We start from the raw sequence: 22,934 nt of genomic DNA on the forward strand, positions 1-22,934 counted from the left end.
GGTATCGGCCGATATATGTTCATTTTTAATGTTATCGTTATCGGCCTGGTAAGAAAATGTGTCCGATATATTAAAGCCGATAAATAATGTATTATTCCCTTCAGCTGAGACACTTGTTGAGAACTGTTTATGTTTTTGAATTTCTTGAAATATGATTGAAATCTCTTAAAAAAATGAAAATACGGTTCGGTACAACATGTGCGACGCAAATCTGTCATATCGGCTATACAACAATATAATGAGAACATCATTATAATTGTGCGCTTGGGACATGGATTTAATTGTGAGACTTTTGTTTTTGTAATCAGACTCTCAAAATTAGATCAAAATTTGGATTTAAGTTTATCGGCCGATATATCGGTTATCGGCTTTCAAATATAAAGAATTATCGGTTATCGGTATCGGCCAAAATTTTCATATTGGTGCATCCCTAGTGAATTTTAAACAAATATCACCCCATGCCAAAGTACACAAACAAGAACTTGTGTATGTTGAACACATTATTACAAATATACTTATAACACAGCATTGTTGAATTCTTCATAAAACTCAAGGGCTCTTATTTTCACAGCTGCATTATCATCACCTCACGGTACATTCAATTACACACACACATGCATAGACTGTCACACTTTGGCAGAAGTTCATGATTTTCACACTGAATCTGAGTTCATTAACACTTTCTCACCCCAAAGATAGAACAACATCCAGAACAGCTGATCTCGACACACAGACATGTGTAAAGTTACATAACAACCTTTATTAAAAATGCATTCAATAAGTTCAGGCTCATTCTGTATGAAAGATCAAGCTGCCGTCTGCAACGGCTCATTCAAAGTTCTTCAATAAAGAGCTGGTTTACATGATATGTGTGTGTATGGTGTGGAATTATTTGTGTAAATGTGTTATTTATGTATAAAATATGTATATTTACATAAATTATGTATAAACTAGGGCTGTCAAACGATTAATCGTGATTAATCACATCCGAAGTAAATGTTTGTGTTTATGTATTATATGTGGGTGCACTGTGTCCAATTATTTTATATATTTATATAAACACATGCATGTATTTTTAAGAAAAAAATATTATTTGTATATAAAATATTTATATTTATATATAATATAAATTTTATATTTTATAATATTAATAATAATATATATTTAATATAATATAAATAATATATAATATATAATAATAATAATAAATAATATAATATTAATTATATATATATAATTAATATAGAACTGTGTATAAATATTTTATATATATATATATATATATATATATATATATATATATAAAATATTTATACACAGTGCACCCACACATATATATATATATATATATATATATATATATATATATATATATATATATAGATATATATTAAAAATTATTATGTAAACACAAACTTTTATTTTGGATAATTAATTAATCGTTTAACAGCCCTAGTATAAATATACAGTCTTTGAACATTTTTGTGTTTTAAGCAGAATTATTACGATTTATTATGAACAAACTTGAAATGACACTTGAGTATAATTATGCTTTTTTCCCATATTTTGTGCTGACGTTTATAAAAAAAAATCAGCAAAATTCTGTGGAAGGAATATTCTGTGTAAAAAGTAGTTTCTGAAAGCATCATCAAATTACCTAAATTATGTATTAAACAAATTAAAAATGTGCAGCGCCATATAAAATCAGAGAAGTGGACCTGGATGGGGTTCAGAGTGTTTAGCAATGGAGATTTTAAAAACGTAAAGCCCACTGTTCAGAGCACACCGAAAGCAGAGACGAACATGTGTGTGTGTGTGTGTCTAAAACACTGTTACGCTGCTTGCTTTCTTTGTGAATCAGTGTAGTTCAGCGGCTACACTTATCCTTCAAACTTTAATAGCACAAGTCTGTGAATTATGAATGTAGACAGGAGCAGAGACTCACTCTCACGCTCTCTCTCTCTCCGTCACATGACTCTCGCTTCCAGAACGTTCTTGCTATTAAGCTACATCAGAGAAAGCTAGTGTTAAAATATATCTCTGAACACATCCAAAAACGTAAAAGGCAGCCGAACACCACATGAGACTCGCTACAAAAACAAAGACGCATCCTAGCTAAAACATTCATCGTAAATATTTTTAGTACAGAAGAAAGTACATTTATAATTCCTTTAACCTTTCATCTTCTTTTTATCTACTAAGCTCGACGCAATGCATTCTGGGATTGCCCTCTCTGTGAAAGATACAGTACATGCCATCTTATCTTCAAGAGTGAAAGCTTAGCTTGTTGTCTAGATAGGCAGCAGCTAGCTAGTTTTTAGAGCAGAATTAAAAATCTCTTGAAATAAAGGCCGTGTCTATTTCCACTGACTGCGAATTTTATTTTCATTTTATCCAAAGCAAATTACACTGCATTCAAAGTATACATTTTTATTAGGGATGCACCGATATGAAAATTTTGGCCGATACCGATAACCGATATTTCGCCAATAACCGATATATTTGCTGATAAATCTAAATCCAAATTTTTATATACTTTTTGGGAGCCTGATTACAAAAACAAAAGTCAATTTCTTATCGGACCGATAATGATAACATTAAAAAGTAACATATTTCGGCCGATATTTGGGCATCTCTAATTTTTATCAGTTTTTGCTTTCACTACTTATAATGTTTCACTAAGTGCATATTAGTCGACATTGTTTGCAAAAGCAGTTTTCACTTTGACCACCAATGCAGATATTTTAAAGGGGGGGTTGATTGCGATTTAACTTTTATCATTTTGAATAGTATGTATTATGTTATATGTTGCTGTTGGTGCATGAACAGTATCTGCAAAGTTGCAGCGCTGAAAGTTCAGTGTAAGCAGAGATATCGTCTTTTAAAAATCAGGAAGTATATTGAAGTATAGTATAGTATATAAAAAAGTAAGTAACCTGGTTGCCTTAAAATTTTAAGTTGATTGAACTGGAAAAAGTGAGTTAATACAATGAAGGAGATTAATTTAACCACCAGAAACTCAAAATTATATGTTATCTGAACTAAATAAATTATTTAAGTTGATTTGACGAAAGAAAAAATGTTGTGATTACTACACTGTAAAAAATATTGTTGGTTTAACTTAAAAAAGTAAGTAACCTGGGTTGCCTTAAAATTTTAAGTTGATTGAACTGGAAAAAGTGAGTTAATACAATGAAGGAGATTAATTTAACCATCAGAAACTCAAAATAATACGTTATCTCAACTAAATAAATTATAATAAAGTTGATTTGACAAAAGAAAATATGTTGTGATAACAAATCTTGAAAATATTTTTTACAGTGTACAAAAACGACTCGATTGGGACTACTACCTTTTTTCATCACTATTTCATCACTATTTTTTCATCACTTTTTCATGCAAAAAAGGGCATGCGCATATGCAGCTGTCCAGTGTGTTGTTCACGCAGCTGTCAGGTCTTCTGTGTTCTAGATTCCCACGGACGCTGTACTTCGTCAACAATGGATACACTTTATGTTTGATTATGTTCCTGAAAGTGACGATCGTAATTTAGCTCTCTGTGCTGCGCATTTTACGGAAGACAGCTTCCAGAATCTCCACAAATTCAACACCGGATTCAACAAGAAACTGTTACTAATACGTGAAGCAGTTCTGACTTTAAAACCAGAGGCAGCAGTTGTTGGGCCACAACCTGTAAGTAGGCTAAGACTTCATTTTAAATGTATTAGCATTAATTCCAGACGTAGCCTTGTGTTTTATTTTTTTTTCAAATGCCAGCGCTGGCTTTATAGCCACTAGGCTACTACTAGTTATGCTATTTTGTGTCTACGACAAACGCGTACAAACATTATGGACATGAATTTTGTATAAGTACTAATGTTGTAAATGTATTTTTCATGTATATATGTTTTATGACGTTATTTTCGATTTGATCAAGAACGTAAACTTGCCAATGCCAACGCTGTTTGTGTTTAACATTAGTAGCCAGTCAGTTGCTATCGTTGCCAGTCAGATGCTATTGTGTAAAACAAACGTGTATAAAGTTAAAAATGTAGCAAATTATCATTCAGAAACGTTTAGTAAGAGCCGTGTGTGGTGTGGTTCTGTTTGACTCTCCATCGCAGCTTTCTTGGTCTGATTCTGCCTCAAACTGATACTGCAGTTCGACGCCATTATTTACATCTGGACCGGAGCTCATGACATGCACGTTTCGCCCGTAAAGGTAATGGGCGTTAACCTTCCGGACAACGTGAGCGACAGTTTAGCCAATCACAACACACCGGCCCAAACTAACCAATCTGAGCCCACTGACCCTTTCTGAGGGAGCGGTTTCATAGAATCAGGAAGTGAACCACTCGTTCGAGGACAGAGGAGAGCGCGGCTGAAAATAAACGTGAAGTTTATGAAAAATAAGACTTTTAAAAAAAGAAAAACCACGAATACATGTTATATTGCACCCCAAAAACACAATCATGCAAAGAAAAAAGCAGTCAACCCCCCCCTTTAAATGTAGTGCAAACAGCATATTATTTCTGTTTATGTTGCATCTATCAATATTCAGGAATATTAGAAAATTACACAGAATATTACACATTGCATCCTGTACACAACACCACAACCGTATACAATGACAGTCTGTCCTGCTTTCCAAAACACACACACACACACACACACACACTCACACACTCACTTACAAATACACAACAAGAGCCACACACATACACTCACTTAAAAACACACAAAAAGACACACACACATACACACTACACCAAAATTGCATAATAGTACATACCCTGACAAATGCTACAGAGAAAAGAAACAAAACAGATTGTATAATCACATGAAAAATGGGAATTTCAGATAAAACAAACATGATACACACACACACAGATGTGAGGAGTGTTTTCTTACCGAGGAGTACAGGAAACCCTCTGCATTCATGGCTACGTAGAGTCCAGCCTTCACACCCTGAATCGCCACGACCCGCAAACCCACCGGGATCAGATTAAACAGAGCTGAAACATACGACACAAACACACCGGGATCAGATTAAACAGAGCTGAAACACACCGACACAAACACACCGGGATCAGATTAAACAGAGCTGAAACACACCGGGATCAGATTAAACAGAGCTGAAACACACCGGGATCAGATTAAACAGAACTGAAACACACCGGGATCAGATTAAACAGAGCTGAAACACACCGACACAAACACACCAGGATCAGATTAAACAGAGCTGAAACATACGACACAAACACACCGGGATCAGATTAAACAGAACTGAAACATACCGGGATCAGATTAAACAGAACTGAAACACACCGGGATCAGATTAAACAGAGCTGAAACACAGCAGGATCAGATTAAACAGAACTGAAACACACCAGGATCAGATTAAACAGAGCTGAAACACACCGGGATCAGATTAAACAGAACTGAAACACACCGGGATCAGATTAAACAGAACTGAAACACACCGGGATCAGATTAAACAGAGCTGAAACACACCAGGATCAGATTAAACAGAACTGAAACACACCAGGATCAGATTAAACAGAACTGAAACACACCGGGATCAGATTAAACAGAACTGAAACACACCGGGATCAGATTAAACAGAGCTGAAACACACCGGGATCAGATTAAACAGAGCTGAAACACACCAGGATCAGATTAAACAGAACTGAAACACACCAGGATCAGATTAAACAGAGCTGAAACACACCAGGATCAGATTAAACAGAGCTGAAACACACCGGGTTTAGATTAAACAGAGCTGAAACACACCAGGATCAGATTAAACAGAACTGAAACACACCGGGATCAGATTAAACAGAGCTGAAAAACACCGGGATCAGATTAAACAGAGCTGAAACACACCGGGATCAGATTAAACAGAGCTGAAACACACCGGGATCAGATTAAACAGAGCTGAAACACACCGACACAAACACACCGGGATCAGATTAAACAGAGCTGAAACACACCAACACAAACACACTGGGATCAGATTAAACAGAGCTGAAACACACCAGGATCAGATTAAACAGAGCTGAAACACACCGACACAAACACACCAGGATCAGATTAAACAGAGCTGAAACACACCGGGATCAGATTAAACAGAGCTGAAACACACCGACACAAACACACCAGGATCAGATTAAACAGAGCTGAAACACACCGACACAAATAGACCGGGATCAGATTAAACAGAGCTGAAACACACCGGGATCAGATTAAACAGAGCTGAAACTAGGGATGGGTATCGTTAAGGTTTTATCGGTATTACTACTCTTACCGATACCGCTTATCGATCCGGTACTTTAACGGTATTCTTATCGGTTCTTTTTGGTGTTTTTTTTTTTTTTTTTTTTTTTTTAAGAATTAAGAACATAATTAAACTTTATATTTTGAAATGTAAAATATAAAAAGCAAAACGAAGAAAAATATATTTTTGTTATGCAGCAATGTGCAGGCTTTTTTTGTTTATACAAAAAGGACACATAAGAAAAAAAAACAAGTACAAACACAAGAATACAATTAATCAAAGGTACAAATTATATACAAAGTGCTTTAATTTCAGGAAGGTCTACTAACATATCTTGTCAGGTAATTGTTTCTGTCTGAAAAGAAACCTATTCATCAAATATAAAATAGCACTGTAGTTTATCATAGATAGAATAATGCTTATTAAATCTAAAGTTACTCATTCAAAGGCTGTGAGTGATTTTCTCTGCCTTTTGTTGTTTGATTTGCATTAATGGCTGAATCGTCAGCAGGTTTAGGCTATTAGACTGCTGCCCCTTTAAGACCGAGTGCAGATAATGGGGACTGATGCACCATCATTTTCTCCCTATTATTTACGTCAGTTTGGTTTAAGACATAATTGTGTTTAAGTGAATAAACTGTGTTTAAGTGAATCTCAGAGCTGGTCATTTTGACATTTGTATGTATATTTGATAGTTAAGGACGCACAAAGCCCAAGTATATAGGTTACTTTTCATGTCTCGTTGCAGTCCGTTTCGGAGCGTGCACCGCCTTGTGGAGAGCGTCTCTTGCGCAGGTTTTTGTGTTTTTAATAGCCATTTTCTTGATCTTGCAACAGTAGAAGACAGCACTTTGCAACAATCGCCGATCGTGCTGATTCTGACGGTTACGTTTGGGTTTTAGGAAGAACTGACAGCGCTTCGCAGTGCTGTGAAGTAAAGGAAGTTAAGCTGGACAGATCGTTTCGTTTTTTAACGGTTTTATCTCAAATATCTTCTTTTTATAATCTTTGGAAGCCGAAATACAAAATATATTAGAATAATACCCCAGATCTAAAGTGTAACCACGTTGGATGTTTAGTTCTGTCCTCATTGTCACTCATTAAGCAAGGGCTGTCGTGTTGCGCGTGCTGTGGCTTTGCGTGAGAGATCGCTCTCTCTCTCTTCTCTCTCTCTTCTGAACTGCGAATCGCAAATTTGCATCACAGACATATGGTTTAATTAAAATATAGTTTATATATAGAAATGGCTGGTGATATAAACATGTTCGAGATAACGTCTTTATAGGAATAATAAATAGTAGCCCAACTTGCGTGTATTTACTTAATTTCTCCAGTACCGACAGCAGAACCGGTAACGTCCGAGCTTATCGATACAGCGGTCTTTCAAAATTCAGTACCGGGGCCCGTTTAATACCGGGTTTCGGTACCCATCCCTAGCTGAAACACACCGGGTTTAGATTAAACAGAGCTGAAACACACCGACACAAACACACCGGGATCAGATTAAACAGAGCTGAAACACACCGGGATCAGATTAAACAGAACTGAAACACACCGGAATCGGATTAAACAGAGCTGAAACACACCGGAATCGGATTAAGCAGAGCTGAAACACACCGACACAAAGACACCAGGATCAGATTAAACAGAACTGAAACACACCGGGATCAGATTAAACAGAGCTGAAACACACCGACACAAATACACCGGGATCAGATTAAACAGAACTGAAACACACCGGGATCAGATTAAACAGAGCTGAAACACACCGGGATCAGATTAAACAGAGCTGAAACACACCGGGATCAGATTAAACAGAACTGAAACACACTGGGATCAGATTAAACAGAGCTGAAACACACTGGGATCAGATTAAACAGAGCTGAAACACACCGACACAAATACACCGGGATCAGATTAAACAGAACTGAAACACACCGGGATCAGATTAAACAGAGCTGAAACACACTGGGATCAGATTAAACAGAGCTGAAACACACCGGGATCAGATTAAACAGAGCTGATACATACGACACAAACACACTGGGATCAGATTAAACAGAGCTGAAACACACTGGGATCAGATTAAACAGAGCTGATACATACGACACAAACACACTGGGATCAGATTAAACAGAACTGAAACACACCGGGATCAGATTAAACAGAGCTGATACATACGACACAAACACACTGGGATCAGATTAAACAGAGCTGAAACACACCGGGATCAGATTAAACAGAGCTGATACATACGACACAAACACACTGGGATCAGATTAAACAGAGCTGAAACACACCAGGATCAGATTAAACAGAGCTGAAACACGCCGGGATCAGATTAAACAGAGCTGAAACACACCGACACAAACACACCGGGATCAGATTAAACAGAGCTGAAACACACCGGGATCAGATTAAACAGAGCTGAAACACACCAGGATCAGATTAAACAGAGCTGAAACACGCCGGGATCAGATTAAACAGAGCTGAAACACACCGACACAAACACACCGGGATCAGATTAAACAGAGCTGAAACACACCGGGATCAGATTAAACAGAGCTGAAACACACCGGGATCAGATTAAACAGAGCTGAAACACACAACACAAACACACAGGGATCAGATTAAACAGAGCTGAAACACACCAGGATCAGATTAAACAGAGCTGAAACACACCGGGATCAGATTAAACAGAGCTGAAACACACCGGGATCAGATTAAACAGAGCTGAAACACACCGGGATCAGATTAAACAGAGCTGAAACACACAACACAAACACACAGGGATCAGATTAAACAGAGCTGAAACACACCAGGATCAGATTAAACAGAGCTGAAACACGCCGGGATCAGATTAAACAGAGCTGAAACACACCGGGATCAGATTAAACAGAGCTGAAACACACCGGGATCAGATTAAACAGAGCTGAAACACACAACACAAACAAACAGGGATCAGATTAAACAGAACTGAAACACACCGGGATCAGATTAAACAGAGCTGAAACACACCGGGATCAGATTAAACAGAACTGAAACACACCGACACAAACACACAGGGATCAGATTAAACAGAACTGAAACACACCGGGATCAGATTAAACAGAACTGAAACACACCGGGATCAGATTAAACAGAGCTGAAACACACCGGGATCAGATTAAACAGAGATGAAACACACGACACAAACACACAGGGATCAGATTAAACAGAACTGAAACACACCGGGATCAGATTAAACAGCACTGAAACACACCGGGATCAGATTAAACAGAGCTGATACACACTGGGATCAGATTAAACAGAGCTGAAACACACCGGGATCAGATTAAACAGAGCTGAAACACACCGGGATCAGATTAAACAGAGCTGAAACACACCGGAATCAGATTAAACAGAGCTGAAACACACCGGGATCAGATTAAACAGAGCTGAAACACACCGGGATCAGATTAAACAGAGCTGAAACACACCGGGATCAGATTAAACAGAGCTGAAACACACCGGGATCAGATTAAACAGAGTTGAAACACACCGACACAAACACACCAGGATCAGATTAAACAGAGCTGAAACACACCGGGATCAGATTAAACAGAACTGAAACACACCGACACAAACACACAGGGATCAGATTAAACAGAGCTGAAACACACCAGGATCAGATTAAACAGAGCTGAAACACACCGGGATCAGATTAAACAGAGCTGAAACACACCGGGATCAGATTAAACAGAGCTAAAACACACCGGGATCAGATTAAACAGAGCTAAAACACACCGACACAAACATCTTGATGATCAAATGTTGCTCTCTTACAGATCAGGATAGATAGATAGATAAGATAGATAGATAAGATATAGATAGATGGATAGATAGATACTCTAAGGAGGGATGAAGGATAAGAGAGAGAGAACTCAATCTACTAAGTATCAGAGGAAGGTTTCAAACACTCGTCTCGTTGCTGCTGATTCAGATCAAGTCCGTAAAAATCGACACGAGGGAAAAAACCCAGAGGAGAGAGAAAACAGTACCAGCGGAGGAGTGCAGGATAACAGAGGGATGGAGGAGGAGAGATCAGAGGGATGAGTGTGCTTGCGTGAGAGAGAATTCATGCTTACAGCAATATTCATATGATGCATGTATGTGTGTAAGTGAGGAATTAATACAAGAAATTCATACTTCTATCCATCAAGGATGCATTAAATTGATCAAAGGTGACATTTATAATGTTACAAAATAGTCTATTTCAAATGAATGCTGTTCTTTTGAACTTTCTGTTCATCAAAGAATCCTGAAAAATAAAATGTATCAGTTTCCACAAAGACATGAACACTGATAATAATCATAAATGTTTCTTGATCATCAGATCATCATATAAGAGTGATTTCTGAAGGATCATGCGATACTGAAGACTGGAATAATGATGCTGAAAATACAGGAATAAATTACACTTTACTATATATTTACATAGAAAATTGTTATTTTAAACTGTATAATATTTAACTATTATTACTATATTTTTGATCAAATAAATCTTTCAGAAACATTTAGAAATCTAAATGAATCCACACTTTTGACCAGTAGTGTGTGTGCTGAATGCATCTTGCTTATAAAAGTAAAAGTTATTAACAGTTAGTGGAACTGCTGACATGCATCGACCTGAACAATAACACATTTGGTTTATTGACGCATGCATTTGCTGTCAAATTAGTTTCATTCCTTCATGTTAAAAATGTGCATTAAATGACAATAAAAGAACACATTTGGTTTCCTGACACATGCATATTTTGAAGGAAACCCGAGTGCAAAAGTTAGTTGTCGTAACACAATAACACACAAGTCTCTGAACTCTCTCTCTCCTGTAGTTTGTTCATCAGTTATTCTTCATTTAGCCGCCCAGATTCTTGCTGTATTGTGTTTCATCAGTCCGACTGATCCATATTCTCACTTTAGATAAAAACATGTTTGCCCACAGTTGATTATGTTATATTAGAATTCCGCATGGCTTAAAAAAATCTAATTTCTAACAAGATAACATCTGAAGTATTTACTTTCTTTACGCACACTGGTCTTGTTACGAATGATCCTGTAAATTCAAAGTAGAAATGTTCATAATCTTTAATCAAACCGGCTGGCATTGCCTGTGTCTCTGTGTAACACATCACATTATTGCAGTCAAATGGGTTCATGTTGACTTTAACACTAAATCTCTGGCTGAACACAGTAATGTGTGTCTCATGTGAATCAGACAAAGACTCTGTGTCTAAGCCTGTTGGACTCGCTAATGTGAGTTATGCAGATAAGAAGGAAGGCCGTGTAATTCAAAAGCGTTTCATAGGAGATGAGTGGGCACCTTCAAAACACAGGAGATGTAACGCTCGAAAATCCTGAGCTTTAGAAGTGAAACATCCCTCTCTAGCTCCCTGGGGAGATGAGCGAGCTCAGAAGTGTGTGTGTGTGTGTCAGTAATGCATATGTAGATCTGAGAAATACGCAAACTGTGAGATCAGGCGAGATCACACACACATGCATGTGACAACGACTCGAGTCATATTTCATCCAAAAAGCAAAAGATAGCGATGAGTCATTTTGAAGAAAACATTAACAATAAAATGTGAAAATTATATCCACAAGTTTCCGAGGGGCGCTCATGTAAAAAATAAAGTGGGTGAAACTTCCGGTGACGCGGCGGAAGTAGCATTCCAATGGTATTTTGTGTGTTAGTTAGCGAAGAGGCTAGCTGTTTTTCGGAGAATTATTTTACTATTTAAAGACGCCAATCTTTATGAGAGATGTCGTTACAGAGCTCAGGGACATCATGTGCTGTTCGCGTTTGTTTGTATAACCGGACTAAACTAATTCAGTGGCTTAAACGTGATTGTTTTGAACAGAAGCTGAAAACGAAATCAGAGTGATCCTGCCAACGACTGAAGTTTCCACCAACCTCCCAAAAGACAACGAATCTTCCTGTGTACATTTGTTTAAAATCTTAATATACTATAAACTCTATCAGTATGTGTTTGGCTGTTCACTACTGATGTTACAGCTAAACTCAGGATCAAAGCCTGTGTTGACAGAATACCAAATGTGCCAGTTAATGTATTCAAGTAGCACATTCATTTATAATTTTGAATAAACTCCAAAGCACAATGACTAAGTGTGTATTTTTTATTTTAATTGTTTGTCAGCTCGCACAACTGTCTGTCACCATGCCTTGATGAGTATTGATTATTAATAATGTTATTATAATACTCCCAATCAACGACTGCGGAGGGTAAAGGTACTGTTATTTCACCCTTTTTAATTTCGTTGAGGTTGTGTTCCCACATCGTTAGCTAGTTTGGATCGCTATAACTTGAATGACTGTCAACTGTTGAATGAACGAGTGTCAAGCATGTCAAGTAGCGCTTTGTTTACTTCAAACCGGAAGTCGCGCCCACTTTTGACGCAAGGCCTCATGGGGCGTAGGAAACTTGTGGATAAGAAATATCAAAGAATATATATATATATATATATATATATATATTAGGGCTGTCAGTTTAACGCGTTATTAACGGCGTTAACGCAAACCCCTTTTAACGGCGTTAATTTTTTTTATCGCGCCATTAACAATCTTTTTACCTAGCAAACTTTGTAGTTTTTTCACATGCTTTTGCAACAGGACTGCATGCTTCCTGATCCATTTCGGCGTCTCGCGCTAGTCATCCACTCAAAGCCGGCTCGCAAGCCGAAACGTGTGTTTGCGGGGTGCCTGTTTCGTTTACGGTCTAGCTAGATCTGCTTGCGCTTTGGTCGAAGAAGCAACAAAACGTCCTCGCGCAGCGCAAGTCATTGAAATGAATGGGTTCGTTTTGTTGCGCACACACTCGTTTCGGCTTGCGAGGTAACGTTTTGAGTGGATGACGAGCGCGAGACGCCGAAATGGATGCCCTAAGATACTAAATGGAAAGTTTACTTTTAAAAAGTTGCCAAATTGTCCCATTAACAAGACCAAGTGATCTGTGTTTTGTCGTTTTGAACTGAGCGATCATCATCGCAGAACGTCCAGTCTGAAACACCACTTGATGATGACCAAGCACACACACACACACACCGATGATGCGAATTCTCCACCCCCTCGCCAATATTAGGACCTCGTCAGTATTTTTTTCACCCTTTTATTTAGGGCTGGGTATTGAGACAAATTTCACAATTCGATTCGGATTCACACGCTTGCAATTCGATTCGATTTCGATTCGATTCAATATCGATTATTTTGATTATTTCAATAAATGGCATTTTTTTCTCAAGGGAATCAAATCTCTTAACTAATGCTGTAAACTATGGGCTGTAAACTAATATAAGATTATAATGCATATGTAATATGGTGTATATATTTAGCAAAATGCTCCTCTCTAGAGTTATTTTTTCTAGCTGACTAACGAGTTTATGTGGGTTTTCTGAGGTAAATATGACGATACATTGATTTCAAGCTGTTTAACTGACGTCTTTCCACGGTTGAAATGCTGATTGAGCGAATCAATGTGACATGATACGGATTTAGATAAGTTGTAGTCTATCTTTAACACACTTTCAGATGCTCATTCATGTTTAACTGGTATTATTAAGCCGGAAGTGAGATCAGCGCTGCTGCTTCTCCAGAGCGATCTCACGCCACAGCGCCAAAACGCTATTTATCTTTTTGAATTTCTAAAGAAAATTTATGTAATTTGAAAATTGAGACTTTGTTTCATATCAATAGTAACAAAGGACAAAGATTATTGCGATTTTTTTTATGCGCGCGGCCGCGATACAATATCCCATTCATTCAAATGAAACAGGATGACTAATCGATTCTTGAGATTTAAGATTCGATATCGGTTCGTAAAAATGAGAATCGATTAATATCGAGAAATCGATATTTATTACCTAGCCCTACTTTTATTGATAGACAGTGTTACATTGTGTGAGAGATTATTTGCATATGTTAGTGTGAAATTGAACACTATTCCAATGTTATTTTCAATAATAATAATTAAAAAAACCATTTGCACTAAACAAGCCAATCCACTTTTCCATGTTGACAAGAGCATTAAAATGAGAAAAAAATAATGTGACAAAAAGAAATCAAAAGACATTTAGAATAGATACAAATGTGCGATTAATCGCGAGTTAACTATGACATTAATGCGATTAATCGCGATTAAATATTTTAATCGTTTGACAGCACTAATATATATATATATTTCTTTATTAACCCATGCAAAATGTAAGAGTACATTAAGATTTCTCTGAGCTGTTGCTCCAGACCAAGGGGTTTCAGAGCATATGAGTTTGAGACACGGAGGAACAGAAAGAGAGAGAGACTCACTGTAGTCGCTGTTTTCATCTTTACTCCCAACGACGGTTCCGTCCGGCTGCATCTGCAAGTAGAAACCCTGCTCACTGAAGAGCCTGGTCACTATCCCCTTCAACTGAGGATCTGAAACACACACACACACACACACTGGTCACTATCCCCTTCAACTGAGGATCTGAAACACACACACACACACACACACACTGGTCACTATCCCCTTCAACTGAGGATCTGAAACACACACACACACACACACTGGTCACTATCCCCTTCAACTGAGGATCTGAAACACACACACACACACACACACTGGTCACTATCCCCTTCAACTGAGGATCTGAAACACACACACACACACACACACTGGTCACTATCCCCTTCAACTGAGGATCTGAAACACACACACACACACACACACACACACACTGGTCACTATCCCCTTCAACTGAGGATCTGAAACACACACACACACACACACTGGTCACTATCCCCTTCAACTGAGGATCTGAAACACACACACACACACACACACACACACTGGTCACTATCCCCTTCAACTGAGGATCTGAAACACACACACACACACTGGTCACTATCCCCTTCAACTGAGGATCTGAAACACACACACACACACACACACTGGTCACTATCCCCTTCAACTGAGGATCTGAAACACACACACACACACACACACTGGTCACTATCCCCTTCAACTGAGGATCTGAAACACACACACACACACACACACACACACACTGGTCACTATCCCCTTCAACTGAGGATCTGAAACACACACACACACACACACTGGTCACTATCCCCTTCAACTGAGGATCTGAAACACACACACACACACACACACACACACACACTGGTCACTATCCCCTTCAACTGAGGATCTGAAACACACACACACACACTGGTCACTATCCCCTTCAACTGAGGATCTGAAACACACACACACACACACACACACTGGTCACTATCCCCTTCAACTGAGGATCTGAAACACACACAAACACACACACTGGTCACTATCCCCTTCAACTGAGGATCTGAAACACACACACACACACACACTGGTCACTATCCCCTTCAACTGAGGATCTGAAACACACACACACACACACACACACTGGTCACTATCCCCTTCAACTGAGGATCTGAAACACACACACACACACACACACACACACACTGGTCACTATCCCCTTCAACTGAGGATCTGAAACACACACACACACACACACTGGTCACTATCCCCTTCAACTGAGGATCTGAAACACACACACACACACACACACTGGTCACTATCCCCTTCAACTGAGGATCTGAAACACACACACACACACTGGTCACTATCCCCTTCAACTGAGGATCTGAAACACACACACACACACACACACTGGTCACTATCCCCTTCAACTGAGGATCTGAAACACACACACACACACACACACACACACACTGGTCACTATCCCCTTCAACTGAGGATCTGAAACACACACACACACACACACTGGTCACTATCCCCTTCAACTGAGGATCTGAAACACACACACACACACACACTGGTCACTATCCCCTTCAACTGAGGATCTGAAACACACACACACACACACACACACACTGGTCACTATCCCCTTCAACTGAGGATCTGAAACACACACACACACACTGGTCACTATCCCCTTCAACTGAGGATCTGAAACACACACACACACACACACACTGGTCACTATCCCCTTCAACTGAGGATCTGAAACACACACACACACACACACACTGGTCACTATCCCCTTCAACTGAGGATCTGAAACACACACACACACACACACACACACACACACTGGTCACTATCCCCTTCAACTGAGGATCTGAAACACACACACACACACACACTGGTCACTATCCCCTTCAACTGAGGATCTGAAACACACACACACACACACACACACTGGTCACTATCCCCTTCAACTGAGGATCTGAAACACACACAAACACACACACTGGTCACTATCCCCTTCAACTGAGGATCTGAAACACACACACACACACACACTGGTCACTATCCCCTTCAACTGAGGATCTGAAACACACACACACACACACACACACTGGTCACTATCCCCTTCAACTGAGGATCTGAAACACACACACACACACACACACTGGTCACTATCCCCTTCAACTGAGGATCTGAAACACACACACACACACACACACACACACACTGGTCACTATCCCCTTCAACTGAGGATCTGAAACACACACACACACACACACTGGTCACTATCCCCTTCAACTGAGGATCTGAAACACACACACACACACACACACACACACACACTGGTCACTATCCCCTTCAACTGAGGATCTGAAACACACACACACACACTGGTCACTATCCCCTTCAACTGAGGATCTGAAACACACACACACACACACACTGGTCACTATCCCCTTCAACTGAGGATCTGAAACACACACACACACACACACACACTGGTCACTATCCCCTTCAACTGAGGATCTGAAACACACACAAACACACACACTGGTCACTATCCCCTTCAACTGAGGATCTGAAACACACACACACACACACACTGGTCACTATCCCCTTCAACTGAGGATCTGAAACACACACACACACACACACACACTGGTCACTATCCCCTTCAACTGAGGATCTGAAACACACACACACACACACACACACACACTGGTCACTATCCCCTTCAACTGAGGATCTGAAACACACACACACACACACACTGGTCACTATCCCCTTCAACTGAGGATCTGAAACACACACACACACACACACACTGGTCACTATCCCCTTCAACTGAGGATCTGAAACACACACACACACACTGGTCACTATCCCCTTCAACTGAGGATCTGAAACACACACACACACACACACACTGGTCACTATCCCCTTCAACTGAGGATCTGAAACACACACACACACACACACTGGTCACTATCCCCTTCAACTGAGGATCTGAAACACACACACACACACTGGTCACTATCCCCTTCAACTGAGGATCTGAAACACACACACACACACACACTGGTCACTATCCCCTTCAACTGAGGATCTGAAACACACACACACACACACACACACACTGGTCACTATCCCCTTCAACTGAGGATCTGAAACACACACACACACACTGGTCACTATCCCCTTCAACTGAGGATCTGAAACACACACACACACACACACACTGGTCACTATCCCCTTCAACTGAGGATCTGAAACACACACACACACACACACACACACACACACTGGTCACTATCCCCTTCAACTGAGGATCTGAAACACACACACACACACACACTGGTCACTATCCCCTTCAACTGAGGATCTGAAACACACACACACACACACACACACACACACACTGGTCACTATCCCCTTCAACTGAGGATCTGAAACACACACACACACACTGGTCACTATCCCCTTCAACTGAGGATCTGAAACACACACACACACACACACTGGTCACTATCCCCTTCAACTGAGGATCTGAAACACACACACACACACACACACACTGGTCACTATCCCCTTCAACTGAGGATCTGAAACACACACAAACACACACACTGGTCACTATCCCCTTCAACTGAGGATCTGAAACACACACACACACACACACTGGTCACTATCCCCTTCAACTGAGGATCTGAAACACACACACACACACACACACACACTGGTCACTATCCCCTTCAACTGAGGATCTGAAACACACACACACACACACACACACACACACTGGTCACTATCCCCTTCAACTGAGGATCTGAAACACACACACACACACACACTGGTCACTATCCCCTTCAACTGAGGATCTGAAACACACACACACACACACACACTGGTCACTATCCCCTTCAACTGAGGATCTGAAACACACACACACACACACACTGGTCACTATCCCCTTCAACTGAGGATCTGAAACACACACACACACACACACACTGGTCACTATCCCCTTCAACTGAGGATCTGAAACACACACACACACACTGGTCACTATCCCCTTCAACTGAGGATCTGAAACACACACACACACACACACACTGGTCACTATCCCCTTCAACTGAGGATCTGAAACACACACACACACACACACTGGTCACTATCCCCTTCAACTGAGGATCTGAAACACACACACTGGTCACTATCCCCTTCAACTGAGGATCTGAAACACACACACACACACTGGTCACTATCCCCTTCAACTGAGGATCTGAAACACACACACACACACACACACTGGTCACTATCCCCTTCAACTGAGGATCTGAAACACACACACACACACTGGTCACTATCCCCTTCAACTGAGGATCTGAAACACACACACACACACTGGTCACTATCCCCTTCAACTGAGGATCTGAAACACACACACACACACTGGTCACTATCCCCTTCAACTGAGGATCTGAAACACACACACACACACACACACTGGTCACTATCCCCTTCAACTGAGGATCTGAAACACACACACACACACTGGTCACTATCCCCTTCAACTGAGGATCTGAAACACACACACACACACACACACTGGTCACTATCCCCTTCAACTGAGGATCTGAAACACACACACACACACACACTGGTCACTATCCCCTTCAACTGAGGATCTGAAACACACACACTGGTCACTATCCCCTTCAACTGAGGATCTGAAACACACACACACACACTGGTCACTATCCCCTTCAACTGAGGATCTGAAACACACACACACACACACACACTGGTCACTATCCCCTTCAACTGAGGATCTGAAACACACACACACACACTGGTCACTATCCCCTTCAACTGAGGATCTGAAACACACACACACACACACACACACACTGGTCACTATCCCCTTCAACTGAGGATCTGAAACACACACACACACACACACACTGGTCACTATCCCCTTCAACTGAGGATCTGAAACACACACACACACACTGGTCACTATCCCCTTCAACTGAGGATCTGAAACACACACACACACACTGGTCACTATCCCCTTCAACTGAGGATCTGAAACACACACACACACACACACACTGGTCACTATCCCCTTCAACTGAGGATCTGAAACACACACACACACACTGGTCACTATCCCCTTCAACTGAGGATCTGAAACACACACACACACACTGGTCACTATCCCCTTCAACTGAGGATCTGAAACACACACACACACACTGGTCACTATCCCCTTCAACTGAGGATCTGAAACACACACACACACACACACACTGGTCACTATCCCCTTCAACTGAGGATCTGAAACACACACACACACACTGGTCACTATCCCCTTCAACTGAGGATCTGAAACACACACACACACACACACACTGGTCACTATCCCCTTCAACTGAGGATCTGAAACACACACACACACACACACTGGTCACTATCCCCTTCAACTGAGGATCTGAAACACACACACTGGTCACTATCCCCTTCAACTGAGGATCTGAAACACACACACACACACTGGTCACTATCCCCTTCAACTGAGGATCTGAAACACACACACACACACACACACTGGTCACTATCCCCTTCAACTGAGGATCTGAAACACACACACACACACTGGTCACTATCCCCTTCAACTGAGGATCTGAAACACACACACACACACACACACACACTGGTCACTATCCCCTTCAACTGAGGATCTGAAACACACACACACACACACACACTGGTCACTATCCCCTTCAACTGAGGATCTGAAACACACACACACACACTGGTCACTATCCCCTTCAACTGAGGATCTGAAACACACACACACACACACACACTGGTCACTATCCCCTTCAACTGAGGATCTGAAACACACACACACACACTGGTCACTATCCCCTTCAACTGAGGATCTGAAACACACACACACACACACACACTGGTCACTATCCCCTTCAACTGAGGATCTGAAACACACACACACACACTGGTCACTATCCCCTTCAACTGAGGATCTGAAACACACACACACACACACACTGGTCACTATCCCCTTCAACTGAGGATCTGAAACACACACACACACACACACACACACACTGGTCACTATCCCCTTCAACTGAGGATCTGAAACACAACACACACACACACACTGGTCACTATCCCCTTCAACTGAGGATCTGAAACACACACACACACACACACACACACACTGGTCACTATCCCCTTCAACTGAGGATCTGAAACACACACACACACACACTGGTCACTATCCCCTTCAACTGAGGATCTGAAACACACACACACACACTGGTCACTATCCCCTTCAACTGAGGATCTGAAACACACACACACACACACACTGGTCACTATCCCCTTCAACTGAGGATCTGAAACACACACACACACACTGGTCACTATCCCTTTCAACTGAGGATCTGAAACACACACACACACACACACACTGGTCACTATCCCCTTCAACTGAGGATCTGAAACACACACACACACACACTGGTCACTATCCCCTTCAACTGAGGATCTGAAACACACACACACACACACACTGGTCACTATCCCCTTCAACTGAGGATCTGAAACACACACACACACACACACACACACACGTCACAACACACAACTGCAAAGCACCTGGCTGTTGTGACGTGTGTGTAAAGGGTTCCAGGTGTGTGTACAGGCTCTTCAATGTTTTGCAAGACCTAAAACACAAGTTTTAATGGAACGGATGCTGAACTGCGATCAGACCACAGAGCTCTTCTAAATGAACCAATTAAAAAGGAACCCGTCATGCTGCTAGCCAATTAAAAGGTGTTGATTGTTTTATAGATAATTATATCAGTAACCCGGCTCCCTTTCTCTGACATCTGGCCACTCCTCAGCATGAATCTAAGCGCTTTTGACCAATATTCACTATTAAAAAGGCCACACACACTATAAAAAGACCTCTGACAAGGAATAATACATGACGTCACACACATAAACAAACCCAACTGAATAGAATAGGATTTGCCAGCTTTAATTTGCACGTTTAATTTGAACACAAAACATAATATTATACAGTAACATGCCGCGGCTCAGAGTCACACTTTATAATACCATCAAACATTATTATCATTACTGATAATGTACTTATATGATGATAGTGTACTTATATACATTACAAACGTTTTGGATCTATAGGATCTAAAATTACAATATATTCACATAGAAAAGCCTTTTTTATTATTTAAAATTGTAGTAATATCTCACATTATAACTGTTTTTTGTATTCTTAATTAAATAAATGCAGCCTTGGTCAGCAGAAGAGACTTTTTTTAAAACCATAACAAATCTTAGTCCAACTTAGTCCAGCATAAATATATCATCATTATCATACTTTTAAATAATAAAAGCCTATCTGTTGAGCGCGCGCACAGGTGATCATCGCGCGTTTATCTGGAGCTCCGCGCGCACAGGTGTGTGTGTGTGTGTGTGTGTGTGTGTGTGTGAGGTGCGAACGAACTGACCTGATTTCCGTCGCACGGGTCGTTTTTTCCCGCTGCAGAATCGGACTTTACCGAAGAGACCGAACAGGTGCCGGTTGCATAGAGATGTTCGTCCGGACGGCTCTTTCCCCGGGCTGGAGCGACGCTTACCGGTCGTTGCGCGCTCGCTGTTCGCCTCCCGCGCCTGCCGTTTCTGTCGGATGAGCGAGCTCGCGAGCGCCGCGGCCATCTCACGGGACACGGAGGAACACGGGTCCGGTCGGTACGGGGACGATTCGGTGCGGATTCACGGTGCGGATCACCGGCGCGAGGGAGCGAGCGCGCGCGCTTCTCTCGTGCAGGCATGCACCGGAGCATGAGCGATACCGATAGACTCGGTTACTTACCACGGAAAGCACTTAAGAGTTACATAACCGCACAATTAGACCACACAACAACAGAGAGCGTAACAGTTACAAAAAAATGGTTATTCATGATAAACGAAGAGCTTCTGGTTCAAAACGCGGTAACACATCCGTGATCCGGTTTGTCCTCAACATGTTGATTTATTTAGCAACATCTCTGTCCGGTAGATCCAGTGCGGGGAAAAGCCTCAAAGCAACAAGCAAATCCAACATTTTTAACCGAGGAACCGAGAGATGGATTTTTGCGTGATTCAAGCCGAATTGATGAAGTTCAGAATGATGATGCGGAGGGAAAGAGAGACACGGGAGGGGGAGTAGTGAGTGTGTGTGTGTGTGTGTGTGTGTGTGTGACAGAGAA

General features: G+C 40.9%; 1 protein-coding gene across 3 annotated transcripts in view; it reads right to left on the reverse strand.

Annotated features, from left to right (window-relative positions):
• The window catches only part of fgf12b (fibroblast growth factor 12b), a 54,975-nt gene that overhangs the window by 5,197 nt on the left and 26,844 nt on the right, over positions 1-22,934 (reverse strand). For 2 of the 3 annotated variants that reach the window (XM_089121546.1, XM_089121545.1), the window contains exons 2-3: positions 14,637-14,747; positions 4,912-5,015 (exon numbers count right to left, since the gene is read on the reverse strand). In XM_089121546.1, the coding sequence (XP_088977672.1) occupies positions 4,912-5,015; positions 14,637-14,747 (215 nt within the window). Of the gene's footprint in view, positions 1-4,911; positions 5,016-14,636; positions 14,748-22,193; positions 22,887-22,934 lie in introns of those variants that run through there. The other variant, XM_089121544.1, reaches the window with a different exon arrangement.

The sequence above is a fragment of the Pimephales promelas genome, chromosome 16, assembly GCF_988280905.1.
Source record: "Pimephales promelas chromosome 16, fPimPro1.hap1.1, whole genome shotgun sequence".
Taxonomy (NCBI): Eukaryota; Metazoa; Chordata; class Actinopteri; order Cypriniformes; family Leuciscidae; genus Pimephales; species Pimephales promelas.